This window comes from Onychostoma macrolepis, chromosome 03, assembly GCF_012432095.1.
Source record: "Onychostoma macrolepis isolate SWU-2019 chromosome 03, ASM1243209v1, whole genome shotgun sequence".
NCBI lineage: Eukaryota > Metazoa > Chordata > Actinopteri > Cypriniformes > Cyprinidae > Onychostoma > Onychostoma macrolepis.
The window spans coordinates 31,924,004-31,944,640 of NC_081157.1; the positions used below are offsets into that span (position 1 = coordinate 31,924,004).

A 20,637-nucleotide genomic window follows, 5' to 3' on the forward strand; every position below is an offset into this window, starting at 1 on the left:
TCCAGGACCATTTCATACTTTAAAAATTTCCCTCAGTCTCTGGAAAATCAGTTGTCTGAAAAACCAATTAGAAGCAATTAAGTGTCAGCTTTTAGATGAAAATGTCTTTAAAATCATGAGAAACAAATTCAGCTTTTTGTTCAAAATTACGATTGTATGTAGTGTTTTTAATGTTAACTAAAACTGTTTTGTTAACTAAAATAAAGCCGAAACAATGAAAAACTTAACTTAAAACAAAAATTTGAAATGTTGCCATGACAACTAACAGACAAGTTGTTTACTTGAAATAGTAACTTTTGAAATAAAAATAAAGCTAAAAAGAAAATAATAATAAAAAAAGTGACAAAAGCACATAAAATGACTAAAACCTGAACTAAAATTAAGCTCAAAATATAAAAATAAATGGATAAAAAGTGAATGTGTGTGTTATTTCAGGTTACTAGTTTCAAATGATTAATGCAATAAGATCGTCCTTGTAATATTTACAAACAACAATATTCAACATCTCATTAAATCACAGACAATTGGGACAAATGTAAAAAAAAAAAAAAAGAAAAAGTGTATTTTTATTGAATGACTCTAAAATACAGTTCTTATAAAGGAGATCAGTGATTATTTCAAATTTTGATAATGTAAACTGTACTGACATTGAAAGCTAATTCATAAGTGCTCAAGGTTTAAGGCATATACTTAATCGACTAAATACTTTGCAATCTTGCCATTAATCATGAAATGACTCTTTGAAGGCTTGCGATGATCTTCACAACACGGCGCAACAAAAGACCTACATAGTTAAAACAACAAAATACTGAGAATGTAAACCAATAATATGACAATGGCTCAAAAGTTTTGCTGAGGAGAGGCACAGATGAGATGCAGGAATACTAATTCAATACAAAGCTTGACAGAAACAGATCAGTCTCTAGTCTCCAGCACGCCCTCTCTGATCCTCCAGCTCCATGGCAGTTTGCAGTCGGGGCCGAGGGTGTAGCAGGGGTTGTGTCTGTACTGATGATAGTGGCTGGAGTCAGGGGCCGGGACACAGCGCAAAAACAGGCTGTTCTCTAGGACCTCTTTGTCATGGGGCACCAAGCAACCATCCTCTGTTTGCAGACTGAACACGTTCTCTGAGATCTACACGAGAGAGAAGATTTCAACCTCTAGCAAACACAAAGAGTAATACAAATAAGACATGTTCTATACACACACAGTGTTTACCTGATCGCTGATTCCTCTTGCAACGTGGCCTACTTTCACCCCAGGCGTCTCCCGAATGTGAAAGCATTTCCCGTCAAAGTCCCTAATATAAACATCCACCCCTGAAGAAACAAAGCACAGATGTGAGCATGGCACAAATAACCCTGATAAATGTCATCTAAAAATATCTCATACCAACAGCATGAGTGAACGAGACTTCTTGTAGCTTAACGGTGTTATGTGCCAATATGTGACAGATTTATGAACACTGGTTTATAAAAAATATGCATGCTTAAATATGGGATATGTCCCTAGACTTGCTGATTTTGATAATATTAATAAAACTGCTCTTGATTTAATTTATTTTTTCCTTATTACTGACTATACACAAGTAATTACTTGGAAAACCTGAATAATTAACCTAATTAATTTCTCTAAAGTAATCAGGAGTTGTTCACACACCGTCAAAGCAGCGGGGCGGGGGTTGATGTTTGGGGGCGAGCCAGTCAGTGCTGAAGCTCTGGCCATCTTGTTGGCTGTTGTAAGAAAACACGCCTGAGCTAAGGTCATCACCAGGACCGAATGACCAACGCCCTGAATCCTGGAAGAAAGAAAAAAAAAAAAAAAAAAACTGAATTTCAAATAAGTTGTGATTGGTTAAACTGAGTTGCTTTACTAGCAAACAACAGGTGATGGTTGTCAGGAAGTTAAACGTCACTTAATATCCTTCTAATGTATTTACTAGACACGTATCAGGTTATGGGGAATTACAGGTCACCTCATATTCAGCATTCTGAACTTGATGCTTGGGTTTGTTTACCTTCTTGTCCCAGTATTCTCTAGTGGACAGCAGCTGCTCCTGTTGCTCAGCAGAATGAGGGCAGGAAAGACTACTCACATAGAAATCTGCAGAGAGAGTGACACAAGTGTTATATTCTGCAAAGCTACAGTTCAGATGGCTGTAATCACAAGTAAGGATATTGGGCCTCATTTATAAAGCGTGCGTACGCTCAGATTTGATCTTAGAGTGTGCGTATGCTTAAATCCACGCCAACGTACATATTTGTAAAAACTGTCTGAGCAGACGTATGCACTTTTTCTTGTCGGAGTACTGCAGGTTTTTGAAAATGTAAGCTGTTCTGCACTCGCTGTTCTAAATGAAAGGATTTGGATGATGACTGGTGATCTTTTACATATTAATGACATTAATTAGGAGTACTTTACAAGGCAGAGAGCTGAAACCATTTATTTAAGTTCAAGATCATTTGCAATTCATAGATTTCACATCTGAAAGAGACGTGTACGTGCGTTTTCGTACACATATTTGAGAAATGATCGTAAGATCAATTTTGGGATGGTTTCTGCGCAACATTTTATAAATGAGGCCCATTGAGTTTCCATCCTCATATTTTTGATGCTAATTTTGGGATACGGGATAGAAAAAATGCTAAATGACACCAAAACGCGAATTAAATATACGAAACGTATACTCTCGCTTGAGGTAGATACAATTTTATATGTTAAGAAGGCATGTGCATAAACTACTGTATGAACACGTTTACCAAATAAAATCCTGCAATCTCTTGAATAATTCACATCGAAAATATTGCTTATTCTACATTATCATTCAAAAGTTTGGGGTTGGTACGATTTATTTTTTTAAAAGGAGTCTCTTATGCTCACCATGGCTATATTTATTTGATTAAGAACACAATAAAAAATTCTGAAATTTTATTTAAATTTGAATATACTTTCAAATGTAATTTATTGCTGTGATGGCAAAGCTGAATTGTCAACATCATTACTCCAGTCACATGATCACGACACGTCACGTCACATGATCCATCAGAAATCATTCTAATTTGCTGCAAATATTTCTTATTATTATCAATGTTAAAAATAGTTGTGCTTCTTAATATTTTAGTGGAAAGTGGTACTTCTTTGCAGATCTTTTCAGTGTTATTTTGTAACATTATAATTGTTTTTACTCTCACTTTTGATCAATTCTTGCTGAACAAAAGATATAATTTCTTTTGTTTTTAAATCTTACTGACCCCAAACATTTGTACGATAGTGTGTTTAATAAATGAAGTGGCTTCAAATTCCATTTCTATTATTTTATGTCATTTTTCCCAGAAGTGACAAAGGAAACAATTTGCTAATTGTAAATTAAATTCACAACTGGAATGGAAATATAGCTACTATGAGTCTGAAGAGCAGTGTAAAGCTGGCCGCTATGAATATGACGTGATCAGGTGGCGGCGGCTCACCTTTCAACAGCTCTTTTTCTGGCACTGTTGGTTCTGGCTCGGTCTTATTGATGATCTGTGGCTCAGGTGAAGTGGTTTGAATGTGGAACAGTGACTTCGGAGGAGAGTGGTCATCGTTTCTTGTCTCTTCTGTTCGTTTCCACTGTTTTACCTTGTCTGGCTTAGTACGTTCCCCATCACCCACTCTCCTCTTCTGCTCTGAGCTCATCCACTGCAGCTCAGAGTTATCAGAGAACGTGGTGTGGTGGGATGTGGTGGGTGTGGCTGAATGGGCGGAGTCTGGATTCTCTGGCTTCCCCAGTGGCTTCTGATAGGTTCCTTCTCTGGCGGGGCTGTGAAGTCCCCCCACTGCAAATAAATGTATGACTTTTTAATTGGGTAACATTTAATATACAGCCATTCGTTTGTGTTTCATGGTTATTTATTGTTACCTTCTTTAAGTGCTTTAGCAGTTTTAACAAAGAGTTCTTTGGCAGAGGCTCGTTTGTTTGGATCTTTCTGCAGTCCTGATCTTATGACATCTGCTGTAAAGGAGCTGCAGTCACGTGGGATTTCCCTCACTGGCGGAGGCTCTTCTGCTATCTGTCAGCATGCAAACACAAACAATACTTTGTAAGTGTTTAGTGAATGCAAATCATGTAGTTTTCACAAAACACAAATTAAAATTAAATGTGGCTTATTTAAACGGTCTCCAATCGTAGCTAACCTTGAGGTATAATGGGCGGGAATAGTAGCGGGTCCAAGGATGACAGCCGTTGAGCATGTGCAGAAGCATACAGCAGCTGCTCCAGATGTCTGCTTTTGAAGAGCGCGGCTCATTGAGCACCATCTCGGGTGCCATATGAGTTTCTGTGCCTTTCAGACCTAAACATACAAAATGAGTTGATTAATTTATGTATTTGTCTATGTTCACTTGAAATATACTTGAGACTATAATGAAATGTACTTACTCTCACAATAACTGAGCCCTTGTTTGTCCAATCTCTCCGAGTATCCAAAGTCACACAGGAATGCATCTTTCCCATCTTCCGACAGCAAAATATTATCCGCTGAAAATAAAACACAAACGTGAGAACACAAAGTGAGCTAAAATTTTACTTTAACTGTACACCGCCATTTAAAAGTTTGGTGTCAGTAAGATTTTTTTAAATATATAAAATACATTAATTGTATGCTGCAAGGATGCATTAATTTGATCAAAAATGACAATAAAGACATTTTTATGGTTACAAAATATTTCAAATAAATGCAGTTCTTTTGAACTTTCTATTCATCAAAGGATTCTGAAAACAATTATGGTTTCCACAAAACATATTAAGCAGCACAACTGTTTTCAACATTGATAATAATAACAAATGATTCTTGAGCACCAAAACAATAAAATGATTTTGTGACATTGTGAAAATTTACCATCACAGGAAGAAATTACATTTTTAAAATGTATTAAAATAGAAAAGTTATTTTAATTGTAATAATATTTCACAATATTACTGTGATCAAATAAATGCTTTTGATCAAATAAATGCAGCCTTGGTGAGCATAAGACAATTCTTTTTAAATACATTAAAGAAAATCTTACCAACCCCAAGCATTTTCTCCCCTTTCAAAATGTCACAAGCACCCATTTCTGAGGCTTTCTGATTGCAAAATAAAGGTTTCATTTCCAGACCATCCTCAAGAGCATCTTGTTGCATCAGAATGACAGTGCTTCTGCTTCAAATTGATCATAATTTTCTTCTATTTCTGTAACCTTCAGTACACTGACAACAAACTTTTGGTAAGATTTCAGGATGGGTGCAGTAAAACTATAGCTATCTGACTATTAGTTTACATTAACTAGTAAACCATACAAGCGCAAGCCATTTCAACGGCTGTTTCATTGCATCTATTTTCACAATGCAATACTGTCGAGTCATGCTCAATTAGACTAGCAATGTGTATTTAGAAAATAAATGTGTTTGCCAGTGGGCACATCTCTTCCCATAAGTCTCTGCTCTAGAAGTGGCGATTGGACGGTTCCAGGAAAAGATAAAATTGGAGTGTGTGAGACTTTCGGTTTCTAAATTGCAAACCACAGCTTGTTGACTGTAGATTAAATTATTGATAATCAGACTATTTGGACAGCAGATGGTGCTGTAGATGTCAGAGCAGAAAGGTTCGTTTTACTGCTTGCTTGAAATTAACTGCCCTTTATCAATTTGAATGACTGATAAAGACATAAAGCTGCTCATTTATTCTCTTGTGTCCATCTGGATTATATATGGTCAGTTCTTCAGTCAGTGTCTAGTTTCTTTCTCTTGATCTCTTGGTCTGTTCTCCCTCCCCCCTCATCTGAACCACATGAGTCATGCTGTGGGAAATTCCCAGCCCTGGGTTGCTCACATTGTACTCTGATCTCCTTTCTTTCTCTCTCTCTCTCTCTCTCTCTCTCTCTCTCCCCACAGGTGCTGTTTGTCTCACCCTGTCCCCCGGAAAAACAACTAAAGCCAGCCACAAAAGACAGCATTAGAATCCACTTAAATTCCTCAACAGCAAATCTATAGTTCTTTAAATTGCTTATGGCTTTACGTAACACATTTGCTTACAGTGTTTTCTGTGGCAACTTTGAAAAGAACCAATTCATGAGGCAATTGTATTGCACACATATTACTCTTTTATAGCTCAGGAGGTATGGAGTCCATCAGTTACAATAAACTTCAATGTTATTTTTGTATTTTTACACTATTATGGTATTTTTTTTCATATTATGAATTATTATTTTATATATATTTTCAGTTTTCGTTTTAAGTTTTAGTAATAGTGTTATGTGCTTTTGTCAATGTTATTGGATTTTTTTAATATTTCTATTTTTTAGTTTTAGAAATTTCATTATTTTAACAAATTAAAATTAAAATGCAGTTTTGATATCGTGGCATATCTGAATATACATGTGGAAATGTGACAGGGTCATTTTATTTCACACAAAAGTCTCACTCTCTTCCACATTTAATCTCAATTGTTGTTTAGAAGAAAATATTGCGATATTAAGGACATCTCACTTGTGATTTTTCATTTCTCTATGTGGTTTCCAAAGAACTGTGATCCCAAATAAGGAAGTGCGAATAAAAAAACAAAAAAAAAAACGCATGTCCACTTTCCACATAAATAGCGTGGGGACGTTAAATGTCAATATCATGTCATCTTTCCCCATAAGTCAATGCTTATTTTTTTTCCCGCTTTTGACTTTTTAAGACTCCACGTAGCTTCCACCCCTCTCAACCAATCAAATGCTTCAGTGGCATTTTTAACTATCCAGCCCACATTCTGGACGTACCTTTGATGTCCAGATGAAGGACGCGCTTCCTGTGCAGGTGATTTAGCGCCCCCAGTACTTGCTGAAGGTAGTGCAGGGACAGATCCTCTGGCAGGCGGCCTCGTTCCTCCACCAGCTGTCCTAGAGAACCTGAAAAGAGCGCAAAATCATCAAACATTTCCATCTCTCCAGAAAACCAGGACACCACATTTGTCAAATAAGGAACTAAGAAACAGATGAAGGAATAAAGAGGTTGTTTGTTGTGTCTACAAAAGTGCTTCTGAGCACTTACTGGATTTAAGGTCCATGAAGAGGATTATGGAAGGACCTTCACGCACCACTCCAAAGAGTTCCACCACCTGAGGAGACTGCAGGGCACTCCACGAGCCCACCTCCTCACTGCTGAAACTCACCAACGGCACCTGAAAACACACACACACACACACATGCATCTACGGATCAACAGACAGTAACTTGCATTTGAATGCCAGCAGTGCCATCTGCCGGAATAATAAGATGGACACAAAAGGAGGGCACAAATACCTTTTTGGCGGCACACACGAAGCCGGTGCCTTTGTCTTTGATGCTGTAGACCTCTCCGAAGGAGCCCTGCTTGAGAAACCTACAGCGTTCATATTCCCGTCCCTCCCTGTATTCAAAATTGACTGGTTGTAGCCCCTAAAAAAGGGAGATGTTGATGTCAAATGACATGGATGTTGATTGGCCAATACCGTTATCCAGCCATATTACAATGAACAATATAGTGACAAATATAAAAACAGCTGCATGCATTACCCATTTAGATTACCTTTTCCCTCATTTGCATACCGTACACGATAATTTTAATACATAAATTCACTTAAATTTTTTATTTATTTTTTAGACCAAAAAAAAAAAGCATAGAATTTTAAAATCTGAAATTTAATATCTGGTTTTCTGTGTGCGCATGTAACTAAACTACCATTAAAAAGTTTGGGGTCTATGAGATTTTTTTTTGTATTTCTAATAGATGTCTCATACTCACCAAGGCTGCATTTATTTGATCAAAAATGTAGAAAAAAAACAATAATATTGTTAAATATTACAATTTAAAATAACTTTTCTATTTGAATATAGGTATTTTAAAATGTAATTTATACCTGTGATGCAAAGCTGAATTTTCAGCATCATTACTCCAGTCTTCAGTGCCACATGATCCTTCAGAAATCAGTCTAATATGCTGATTTTGTGCTTTAATAACATTTCTTATAATCATCAATTTTGTTTGATGACAAACAACTGTAATATTTTTTTTTTCAAGATTCTTAATGAATAAGAAGTTAGAACAGCATATTTTATTGAAAACTTTTGTAACATTAGAAATGTCTTAACTAGCACTTTTGATCAATTTAATGCATCCTTGCTGAATAAAAGTATTCATTTATTTATTTATTTATTTTAAATATTACTCACCTCAAAGTTTTGAACTGTGGTTTATATCTAAATTCTGTGCATTTGTTCAAAAAAATAAAGTTTTATTTCTTGAAAAAGTAAAACGACTTTTATTAATGCTACTTAGACATGTGCAGTAAATATTTATCCATCTTTCATAATGTACTTTACAATGTTGTGATGGCTAAATAAACTACTTTGGCTTTTTTAAACAAATTATGGCATCTACCATGTTTATCGGTAAAGGCCATAATTTCAACACTGATGCAGCTTTAACAGTTCCTAACAGTTCCACAGAACAACTTAAAATGTCTAATTTCAGAGCACATGACAAGCACAGTTAGTGTGTGAAGACGGTTTTTTTTTAATACGGTTTGCTTATTTCTCTTTGCAAGGAAACTCCCTAAGCAGAACTAGGCTGGTGACGTAAACATGAAACCCTCCTGAACGCAAGAAAAACAGGAAATCAAGACCGCAAGTCAATTTCTGGCTGTGTGTACACATGCATGCATGTGTGCTTGTGTTTCTCACTCTCTCTCTCTCTTCCTCTCTGTATTAGTAAGCTTATGTTGTCTTTATCTGTATTCTCTTTCTAGAGGAATCAGGTTGCGTGTGCCTGTATGCCTTATAGGTTGTGCACTTGTATGTAAATTTGTATCTTTGCATGCAAGAGAACATATCCATGCATCACGCTCTTTCGGTATGAGTTCATACATGTGTCAGTTTCAACGTGCTTCACCGTCATGTGTTTTAAATGCCATTTCAAATCACCTCTTTGAACAGGATCCCTTCATTCTTGTCGCTCTCCTCTCTTTCGTCCTCATCTCTCTCCCTCTCCTCTCTCAGCACGTCTTTGACAAAGCCGTATGCAAAGCAGCGATCTTCGCTTGTAACAAAGTTCCTCAGGGCTGTAACAGCCAGAGGGCATTCAGTTTCACTTCTCAGGGGAGATTTCAGCTCCTCGCTCTCTTGGCCGTAGCTCTGGCAGGAGGATAGTCTGGTTAAGGAGGGCCGCCGGGACTCCCACGGATAAGAGTACGACGGGCCCTCTGTTTCCTGCACGGACACCCTCTCCGTGCTGAGGCCACTGCTGCTGTGCGCACTGCTGTTGTTGTTGCTGCTGCTGATGCACACTGGATCTCTAACCTGAAACAACAGGACACAACAAAGTTGATTGGATTATTAGAGAGAAAGCCACTTGAAAAGCACTGCATAAAATCAATGTTAGTAAAAAATTCCATTTGGACCTGTAAATATGTCACTTATGTCAAGTGCTTCAGGCCTCTAGGGAGAGCTAAAGACAAGCTTTGTTTGACTCAAGTGTTAGCTAATCACTGAATTCCCTCTGAGACACTGTATAAACACAGCTGAGACAACAGTCTAGTTTTAAATCAACAGGCAATCTTTATATATATTCAGTTGGAAAACATAGTGTGCTTCGTACCTAGGTAACACTTTTAGACATCAGCAAAACTACGCTGATAAGATACAGAGAAAACCTAAGGCTGTATCACATGCACCCCTCATTAATTACGTAATGCCAGGGTGCTAAGACCAGTGAAAATTTGTATCCAAAAATGATGAAGTAGTAAATAACCATTTTTATAGTCACTACTGAACAGTATCAACAGAAATTGTGCCATTATATTCAAAATGCACTAATTCAGTCAATATTAGGTTGCGCTTTGTGCTTATTAGCTTCAATCTGTTATCTTAGCAAAATGCTAATGTCAAATTCTGCTGGATTCAACTGCTTAAGTCATTATCAGAGTTAAGGCCTGTTCACACTAAGAACAATAACTATAAATGTTAAATGTAATTAGCGTCTGTACCACTTTGACTGACAATGTTTTTATTGTTCATTAGCTGGAAAAAAGTGATTCCAATTTTATCATTCCTCTGTCATCATCATTTTAGCTGTGGTGTGGACTTTCTTACAGAATTAGAAAGATTATTAAAATGTTACAACTATAGTTATCTTAATACCCTTGTTAAGTCTGGGTCCAAGTGCTTTATCAGATCCCAAAAGAAAACAACAGTCCATTCTAATGGTGCTACACTACTACTGATAAATCATGATCCTAACCTTTATCTTCATATGGAAATCTCAGTTGGACAAAGACTGATTTATCTTTTCTGAATTGTTAAAATATTAGTGTCCAGGACAAATGCTTAGCCTAAAGATGTGCTTTAAATTAATTCTGCTCATTAATGGCTGTTGAAATAATATTGAGTCGGTATCAACACTGAGTAGAGGCTCGGACCTGGAAACAGTATTCGATATGTCACAATTTAACAAATATTGTACTCGACATGAATGACCCTTTACTGAGTATAAAGAGGATTTAGATAGTAAACATCACAGCAGCACATTAAATTTTGGAATGAAGTCGTTGAATACATCTTTTATTGAACCCATGCCCTTCCCCCTCCTCTATGGTAATTATAGTTAATACTGTCTAACCTGAATGAGAGATGAAGAAAGGCACTCGCCGCTGTCCTGTTCTGGCACTCTGGTGACTCCCACGGACTCACTCACTCGGCTGTCCTTCTCTCCGCGTTTTCGACGATGTTTCTTATGGCGTTTCTTCCTGGGCCGACTGCAAGAGATGGTTCCAAGAAGCAACTGGGAGGAGATGCTAAAATGCAACCCGTTTTGTGGTGGAAAATATATGTCAGAGAATAAGTAAGTTCCCGTGATATATTAATTTCTGGTATTAAAAGAGAACATAATGGAACACGTGATTGTGTGACAGACAGTCACATAAGACTTTACCTGCCATTGGGGCAGAACTCCTGTGAATCCTGTGACTCACCTGTAAAAAAAAAAAGAGAAAGAATTTATCCCAAATGTATATTTGGATAAAATCAAATGAGTTTATCTGTTTCAGCCTCAGTACTTACACTCCGCCTGTGCAATAATGGATTGTTTCTCTGTCCTCTGTGTCCACTCATGGTCAGCAGTTCCACGATACATGACTGTCCAGAGGATGTTCAACTGATCTGTTTTGTCCCGCTCTCCTCCTTTGCTCTCTGTGCGAGAGGCTGGGCCCGAGCTGGGGCAGTTGAGAGCCTTGATGTCCCTTTGGGCCATGTGGGAGAACGGGACAGTGGAGTTCAAAATTCGCTGCATCCTGAACTCCTACGAAACAAAGAAAAAGATCAATAAACCATATTGCTCATTCGACAGAAGTATCACTAAACCTCACAGTGCTTAAATATGGTCCGTCGTTCTCTTTTTGTCTCAAGCACACACACAGCTCAATCATAACCGTTTTGTGGGAAAAAGATCCCACACACCTGGCCTTCACTAACCGGTGCTGGTTATGCTGACTGGCAGGGGAGGGTATTTTCTTTCAAAATTCATTCAATCTTCCCTCTAACAGTGATTGGTCACAAAGCCTGAACTTTGTACCTGCTAAAGGCAACTGAGGACACTGCTCTCAGTGTTTTCAGTCAACACAAAGACTCTATTCTTCACATTAACACTTCCTGCTCCTCAAGGTTGATCTGTGGAGCGGGAGGAGCCGCTGAGGGCGAAACATGAGCCTTCTACTTATCAAAATGAAGGCGGGCACTATGCGGCTCACACCACCGCTGATTTGTTTTGACACTGTTTGACAGGATGATGTTGTACAACCCACGATAAAATAAGCTCACCACTCTTAAGAACTCATTTTGGAACTGAAAAAGTCCTAATTTAGAACATTATATCAGAGCATTCATTGATGAATTACAAAAGTGATTAGCTTAATTCTCACTACTTCATTGTGGGTACATGTGGGAGGTAAACGTATCAAAGCTCTTTTTTCCTTGTTTGACAGGTCTATGATACATTTTCAAATCAAATTCCTCAGAAGGTGTGGTTAATTTTTTTTTTCTTCTAGTTCCTCATTGTTTTGAAATACAGTAATGCTTTTGTTAATGGAATGTAGCATGTATGAGAAATAGCAGTTGCGCCTTGCCTTAAGCATTAAACTTTGGTCTGTTTTTTTACCTCTTGTAGACATGAATGATGCCTCAAAGTGTGCCACTACATGACTTTTGCCGTGATTTCTGCCCCGATTTACAGTCTGAAGTAGTTGACGCTAGTCGCCAAAAGTGAGAGCCTGCCTGCAGATTTGAGTTGACAGCATTTGCAGAAAATCACATAGTTTATGATAGTCTCCGTATTGTTTTCATTTGTCACGCATCTACTAGCAACAAAACACATTTCTGCATTAGTTTCTCATGATCTCAACAATTTTCAAGTCTGGTAATATATGACCCTCAGTTGTTTAGTGTATTATGACCAATTTTTTAATCTTTGACCGTTTACAGAGCTGTTAAGTGCGTGATGCCTAGCATTTAAAAATCTGTTCAGAGTCGTATAGTGTATTCCAGCCTTTAGCAACTGTATAGCAATTAGTGATCGACCGATATTGATTTTTTATAACCGATACCAATTATTTGCATGTTTATGTGCCCGATAACCGATATTCAGAACAGATATTTATTCACTGTTATAAAGTAAATAAATAACTGAGTGAAGTAAGTCCATACTTCACTTTGGTTTTTCCTCCTTTCAGTCATCTTAAAAAAAAAAAAAAAGTTGAAAATTAACTAAATTTAATCTTCATATTACAACAGTAAAAACATTTTATTTATAAAAAGCATCAGCGGCAACAGTGATATTAACAATAAGTTAAATAAATGTAGAATGTCTGTTTTCAAATGGAAAAAATAACTTCATTTTAAACTACAGTTTTAGGTTTATAAGCTGTTTAATAGGCTAAAGAGCGAAGAATACTTCACTGGATAATGTTAATTCACTGAATAATATTCTCTGGAATATTGAAATATAACAAACAAAACATTGTATTTTATTGCATTTCTCAACTGATGTGTTATATCAGAATTATTCATATGTTTTTGTCATTCTAGATTATGAAATGCCTGCTGACAGTGCGCTTTATCTATGCATTTACACAGAACTATAGCCTACTCAAATTGCGATCGCTCGCGGAGATAATAAATAATGAATTTCCATAGAGATGTATTTTTTTAAAAAAAGAAAAAAAAAAAAAGAAAAAAAAAAGTGAGGTGACATGTGGCCAAGTATGGTCACCCATACTCGGAATGTGTGCTCTGCAATTAACCCATCCAAAGTGCACACACACAGCAGTGAACACACACGCACCGTGAACACACACCCAGAGCATTTATTTAGATGTGTATCAGCGAAATAATAGTTATATAGTAAATGTTAATATAATTTAGCGTGTTTTAAACAAGTGAATCTTGTTAAAAGTTACATGCGGTGGCCGTGATGGAGCATTTCCTGAGCATCAACCGCTGAGTGAACAGCAAAATGAAAGCAGCTTCACGAGACTAATGATGAGCAAATACAACAGAGAGAGAGAATTAAATTCAGCACTTTTATTTCCAACATGCGCTCATTCATGGCTGCATATTATTTAATTCAGGCAAAGTTACTTCTTTATTGGGACAGACTGGTGGATTATCTTACGTGACTCCGTGCATAAACTGCACATCAGGCATTTATGTAATACATCTAATTTGTGCATTAATGGCTGTTATATTAAATAAAGTTTACTAACTACAGCAAATCAAGTACCTGTGCTTGTTGTTGTACGGCGTTGTTGTTGTCTTGTCTCCCCTCAGATGCGCTGGAGATCCTGCGCGCAATTCTCAAAACACCTGCAAGATGGAGGCGTTTATCGGTGAATCTGATATTACAAAACCAATATCCAATTATGGTAAAATGCTTAAATATCGGGAAAAATATCGGTAAATCAATATATCGGTCGATCTCTAATAGCAATACGTTAAAACTACTCAGAACACCTTAGCAACTGCAAAGAAACAAGCCAGAATCACAAAAACACCTTAGCAACTACACAGCGCCCACATCCGCTCGCATTACTCTAGCATTGTGGTGGCTGGCCCTGCAAACAGCAACCACATTTTCTTCTTTCTTGTTTTAAAAAATGTGCAATCATTTAACTAAATAACGTTGCATCTATAAAATGAATCAAAGCGGCAAAATTGAAAGAAGTAACTTATTTGTTGTGCGAAAATTATTCCAAAAGGCTTTCACAACATGAATACTCTAAAATCTGAACAAGCAAGTCTTTTTGTTCCATTCAGCTGGAAAGATCTGCACAGCCTGGAGAAACTCTGCAAGGTCTCACGCAGTTACAGCATGTTGCATCAGTGAGCCTTTACATGACCCCAGTTAATCTGTCCCACACTCTCCCTTTCCCTCTCTCTCTCTTATACCTCTACACTAAGAGAAAACAGGCCTCCATCTAAAACCAACGTCATCCTTGTAGATGCTGCCAAAGGCTTATTGGCTGCAAGGAGCCGAATCCTCCATTTTGATAGCTAATGGAGAAGCTGTTACATCATCTAAATGACTTCAGAGAGCACTCACTGCACTGTGGGAAGATAAAAATCCATCCGACAGCGCTCCGTACATGAGCAATGGAAAAATGTTGCAAAGAAAGTCACGCAGTCAAGCAACCTGTAGTTCCTCAAACGTTCCTCACGCTGAATGAGAGCAGTTTCACATGAGACCCTAGCAGAGACTGACATCATGAGACCGGCACTGCTGCTTACTGTCCTTTCCATTACAGTACAGTCATCTGCGTTCAATGATGATTAGCAAACACTCACCCATTTTACTCAGGCAAACAAGAAAAAGCAGAAGAGAGAGAGGAAAACATACCGCTTTTTAAATGCAGCTTCAAATGCACAGAGCAAAGCATGAGAGAACTGATATGATATGATCCAAACACTCGTTTACTAACACTATCACAGCCGGTCCCTCCTCTCTCTCTACACCTCTGACGACTGATCCCGCTGGCTCTCTGCCATGTTGACAGCGGCTGCGCTCTGATTGGATGGAGCTGATTTACGGGAAATCCATCTCCATTTCCCCTCTCTGCGCTCCCCCCCTCCTCCTCCTCCTCCTCCTCCTCCTCTTGAGGCTGCAGTCCGGCTCGCAGTAACTTCACCTGCCTGATAGCCTCTTATTCTTTAACTGAACTTTCTCTTGTACAAATAGATCCACCTCAATCCTTTCGTTTCCATTTATGCGTGTATGTTTTTAGCATTTAAAATTCTTTCATCATTTACTCACCCTCATGTCATTCTAAACCTTTATGATGGATTCTCTTTGTGGACAATAAAAGATGTTTTGAGAAACCAATGTTCTTTTAAAATATCTTCTTTTATGTTCCACAGAAAAAGTGAAGTCATAGGTTTCAGACTATATGAGGGTGAGTAAATAATGACAGAATTTTCATTTTTGGGTGAACTATCCCTTTTTTTTTTTACCTAATTCTTTCTTGCAAGGCAACAGGCATCGCTCAACCAAATATTGACAGATTCTACTGGTAAGCAGTGGCATTTAAAATGTCCAATTTGTATTTGTTTAGTGCGTTGAACACCTCATCAAATTGAGAAAGGTCAGATCTTGCTCATCTACTGTAACCTCACAATTCGCTGACGTCAAGTTACATGTCACTGGATTTCCATATCAAAGCCTACATCCAAAATGCTGTCGTAATATCCTACTCAATGTGCAAAGCTAAGTTCAATAACTAAAGTGCAAAGTATACTTTGCTTTTTACATGTACACTAGGGCATGTGTATGGTGCAAAGTACTAAGAAGTTATCCAAATATAAATGTTGCTGATGACAGACGAAAATATATGTAATAAAAAGTAGCAGCTAAAAAAAAAATGTCTGTCCCTAAATGACTTCTATTTACACACCTTGCTTGTTTTTTGTTTTTGTTTTTTTTATAACTGGTTTGACTGCTTCACTGAATGGTTTTCAAGTTAGAAATAACTTTGTCAGCTAAAAGGCATGTCAATACAAATAAACATCACTATTTTCTCTTTGAAGGAAATGGAGCTAAAACATTTTTATGACATTAAACATTTTTCAGAAGTTACACAACCATTCAAAAGTCAGTACGTTTGTTTGTTTTTTAAATAAGGAAATGAAAAATTCATCAAGGATGCATTAAATAGATCAAGAGACTAATTATGTTACAAAATATTTCTGTTCTTTCAAACTTTCTATTCATCAAAGAATCCTGAAAAAATGTGCTACCGTTTTCACCAAAATATTAAGCAGAACAACTGTTTTCAACATTCATAACAATAAAAATGTTTCTTGAGCACCAAATCAGCATATTAGACTGATTTCTGAAGGATCAAGGCAAACTTGACGTTTTTTCAAACTTTTAAATGGTAGTGTATTATTCACATAATAATCGCACATCTGTATATTATTCAAAGCAAAGTCTAGCAATTTCACACTGCAAACTTTTTTTAGGCACATTTGTCACAGTCAATTAATTTTCAGGCTACTACAGAACCAGGAGTTATGCCACACCCTGCATCTGTCATTTCTAATTAACATTTCAGGGAAATGGTGCGGTTTGGCTTATAACGCTCAGACAAAATCTTGTTATCGGACGTTAACATTTCATCAACGCATCAAAACTCACGGCCTGTAATTATCAACCGTTTAAAAAAAAAAAAAAAGTAGACATGCAGGCCAGGTTCTGCATTTTTTTTTTAAATGTCGAAAGTTTTTTTTGCAGAAGTGAGAACACACAGCTACAGGCAGATGAGGAAGAAAACACAAAATGACAGACAGTGGATTCAACGATCTATGGCATACAGAAGTGTGGATGTTTCGGGCAGCTCAAACAGGAACAGTGTGGTATTGAGGCCAGGGACAGGGCCGAGAAGAAAAACACACATGCTAAGAGGTATAATAACAGCCTTTTACCACTGAAGTGTGTGACAAAAAAAACATTGGTTTAACCTTCGGGAATGTCCACTTCACAATGACTGTGTGTGTGTGTGTGTATGTGTTTGTAAGACCAGACATTAGGCAATTAAATGTCTTTATCACTTCATAGGTTTTCTTGGAAAAGGTGACACTTGGGTGTGCGTGTTTGTATAGGAAGCTCCATCACTTTTAAATGCTATATAACCTTTAAAACTACTGCTTTTTCACTTTACACATTCAAAACGATGGTTGAAAGTGCAAACTGGTTGAAGCATGAAAACCAATTTTCCAACTTAGCACAAGACACTACAGATGAACAGGGTAAATCTAATAAATATCACCCTATTTTCCCAGTTAATTAAATCACATTGTTGCATTACAAGTTTTCTGAAATGTTATGTTTACATATGCAAATTAGGAAATATCTTAAAAGTGCACTAATTTGCATACATTTCCAAAACAGGTACAGAAAATTGGATAAATCCAGGTTCAACATTCATGATTAATTTTGTTGACATATTAGATCAATCACTCCATGAATCAGAAAATACTGTCAACAGCCAAGAAATAAAAAATAAATAAAAAAAATAAAAAATCACCTTGTTTTAAGAATACAATTTCATATAAACCAGGCAAATAATAGATGAACAACCAGCTTGGAATAAAGACAGGAATAAAACTGTAAAGCTTGGTGTAAGTGAAGTGGAGAATGGAGAATGGAGTGAAAAAATCATTTTAAGAAAAATGCCTTTCAGGTTATCTATTGTAATTGAAATCTGCAGATGCAAAAAAATAAAGGGTAATAAATTAAACACTTGAATGTGTATTTTGGATGCTTGTTTTCTACTAGTCTGAAAGAAGAAGACGTGTTATGGAAACAAAATAGCCTCAAAATTGACCAGTGCATGAAAAAAAAGAAGAAAAAAAAGTTTTGCTTGTAGTGTATTGCCTTAAAGGAAAACAGATTGAAACACACACACACACACACACACACACACACACACACACAGACACAGAGACATTAAGCAGTGACTCACCCACGCCCCCACACATGAACAAGATGCTTTTGGCCTGAGTAAGTTCTGCTAAAGTCTAAACTCAGGGACCGGAGGCCTGTAAGTTCTGGACCTGTTGCTCAGCACACTGCAAACAGACTCCTTAATACCTGTCAGGGGCCCCTCTGCACTTTTGCCACCAAGAGACACCCAATACATAAAAGGCTGTTGCTATGACACACTACTTCCATCGCATTACATAAGTGCTTTCGAGGACAGACATTAAACGCGTGATAATAGACTTTTTCACTTATGTATACTGCATATGAAGGGGATATGAACTATACTACGGTAGATCCTTGCACACTCAAGGCAAATGTAAAAGTTGCGCAACTGAATATATGATGGCTATTTAATTAACGTTACATATAATATGAAGCGAAACATAACTTTTTTCTTACATATTTCACATTCAAGAGATTTGTGCAAGAAAATTATTTTCCCAACGACTTTATTTCTTAATTATCTTTTAGACATTTATATTAATAATCTTTTGAAAGTTCGTGAGTTTTTGCATGAAGAAAAGCGTTAAAACATTTTTAAACGATGAAAGGCAGAAGCGTCTAACTTCCTCCTTCGCGGCTCCGCCATTTCGCACAAACTCAGGAGAGAAAATCTTCCGAGACGGAATTGAGTGAATTAAACTCGTGTCTCTATTAAAGACAGGCCGTCGTGACAGACACTATAAGGGTAATTCGGTAAAGTTAAGGGGACTTACCTTAATTGTTTTTAATAAGACAGGAGAATGTGTCTTGTGTCGGACGTTGTCGAGCTCTGTTCTGGTCGCTTTGAGACAGGAAGACGAAGGATGCGTGTCAATTGCTAGTACGCTGCCTACATAGACAGCATGCTTGGGCAGCACAAGCGCGTTCACGCGGCTGTCTAGAGTGTGACATCAAGGGCAAGGCTGAAGATTCATACTGAAAGTAAAGTTTTCTGAAAGCATTTTGAGGTTGACGTTAAATGGGCAGATTGACTGTTTGTATCAAAACTGTTTTGTGAAATTTAATGAATTAAAACGAAACGAAAAATGAAAAATGCCATAAAATAATCTCAATGTAGAACACTTTAAACTTTCATTTTATTCACTTGTTGAGGTAGTTTGAGATATTTTTATAGGAAATAATGTAAAAGTGACATAGCCTACCCACTCACCCTGCTGAAAAAAAAACAATAGAACCCTGCCCAAAACACAATAGAAAATGTAATGGTTTTAATGGTTATAATGGGAATTGTATTGGTTTTAATGGAAACTATAATGGTGTCTACTGGTATGTGATGGATTCTATTGGTGGGATGTTAAATGCTATTGGAAAAATGTCCAAAACACACTACAAAAGGGAATTTTGTAATGGTTTTACTGGAAAAAGCCAATGGTTCATAATGGTATTTTAATGGAAACCATTGGAATTTCTGTGATGGTTTCTATTCGGCTTCTATTGTTTTTTATTTTTTTAGCAGGGCATACCTGTTCAAAAAGTCTCGCAGCATTTGAACTGCTACATCAGTGGTTTGAAAAAGTTAGAAAGTTCTTTAGAACGTCTTTCATTTTAATTTCATTTATAGGAAAATAACATTTGTTTATTGATCTTCAGTGCATAAATCTACAGTTTTCAGTAGTATAATGTCAATGTTTTGGTCTACAGCACCATCTACTGGTGCATTGACATGCACAAAAACTGGAGAAAGAAACATCCCATGAGAGGATGGGGAAAAACTTGAAAGTAATATAATTTTGAAAATGGGCCACAGTCAGCCAGCCTGGGAATCCTGAGGAATGTTTTTAACTCATGTCCAACTTGACGTAACTGTTTCCTTTGCTTCGTCCCATTTTAGGTAGAATAAGAAAATGGACTGGATTATGCAGAATTTGGTCTATGATCAAATGACCTAATCTTTGACTGAATTATCTAATTTATATGATGCTTGCTTTTATTTTGTTGTACATAGGTTTTGGATGAAACTAAAACCACAACAGACTGTGCTTGCCTTTCAGCTCTGGGAAGAATCACTTAAAAAGATTTGACTAGCTCTGTGAGCAATGCTATATGAATGATATTTGATGAGCCACACCAATCATGTGTTTTAAAACTGGTGATGCCATAAAATTACATGCAAGAAATACTTATTGTGTGATGAGCATTTCACACACCTGCATTTTTTATTATTAAAATTAATTTGAAAAGGGACCATGTACAATTTTAACATAAATGTTTCCATTTCATGCATTGTACCAAATGTGGCCAATGGCTAGTTTTCATCCGCAGTCCCTTGGCAGGTAATCATAATCACAATTAAACATAAAAACAAAACAAGAAAAACATACAGTACAGTAATACTTATACACATCATATCAGAGCCACACCATATCAACGTCAGTGTTTACAGAGTTGAGTTGATTTTAAGTAAGATTTTAGTTTCAATTTAAAAATGTCAATAGATGTGCACATCCTTATGTCTTCTGAGTAATAGCTTTCACTGAGAAAGACGATAATCCAAAGGCAGACTGACGAAATGGAACAACACAATCACTAGCGGATGATGATCTAGTAAATCTTACAGAGACTGTAGAACGAAA

At 36.9% G+C, this 20,637-nt stretch overlaps 1 protein-coding gene across 3 annotated transcripts; it reads right to left on the reverse strand.

Annotated features, from left to right (window-relative positions):
- Window positions 1-549: 549 nt before the first annotated feature.
- On the reverse strand, window positions 550-18,954 carry map3k14a (mitogen-activated protein kinase kinase kinase 14a). 3 transcript variants are annotated; one of them, XM_058768939.1, is made up of 17 exons: window positions 18,778-18,929; window positions 13,808-13,890; window positions 11,095-11,332; window positions 10,967-11,006; window positions 10,655-10,829; window positions 8,962-9,336; window positions 7,303-7,437; window positions 7,052-7,181; window positions 6,781-6,909; window positions 4,418-4,516; window positions 4,174-4,331; window positions 3,899-4,049; window positions 3,468-3,815; window positions 2,018-2,103; window positions 1,660-1,798; window positions 1,219-1,319; window positions 550-1,134 (listed from the first exon to the last, which is right to left on the reverse strand). In XM_058768939.1, the coding sequence occupies exons 3-17, from the start codon at window positions 11,321-11,323 to the stop codon at window positions 916-918; spliced, it is 2,514 nt and encodes an 837-aa protein (XP_058624922.1). In that variant the 5' UTR covers window positions 11,324-11,332; window positions 13,808-13,890; window positions 18,778-18,929; the 3' UTR covers window positions 550-915. The 3 variants fall into 3 exon arrangements, with proteins under 3 accessions (XP_058624922.1, XP_058624921.1, XP_058624923.1); XM_058768938.1 differs by lacking the exon at window positions 18,778-18,929 and adding an exon at window positions 14,921-15,013; XM_058768940.1 differs by lacking the exon at window positions 13,808-13,890 and having other exon boundaries at window positions 18,778-18,954.
- Between the last annotated feature and the right edge of the window lie 1,683 nt (window positions 18,955-20,637).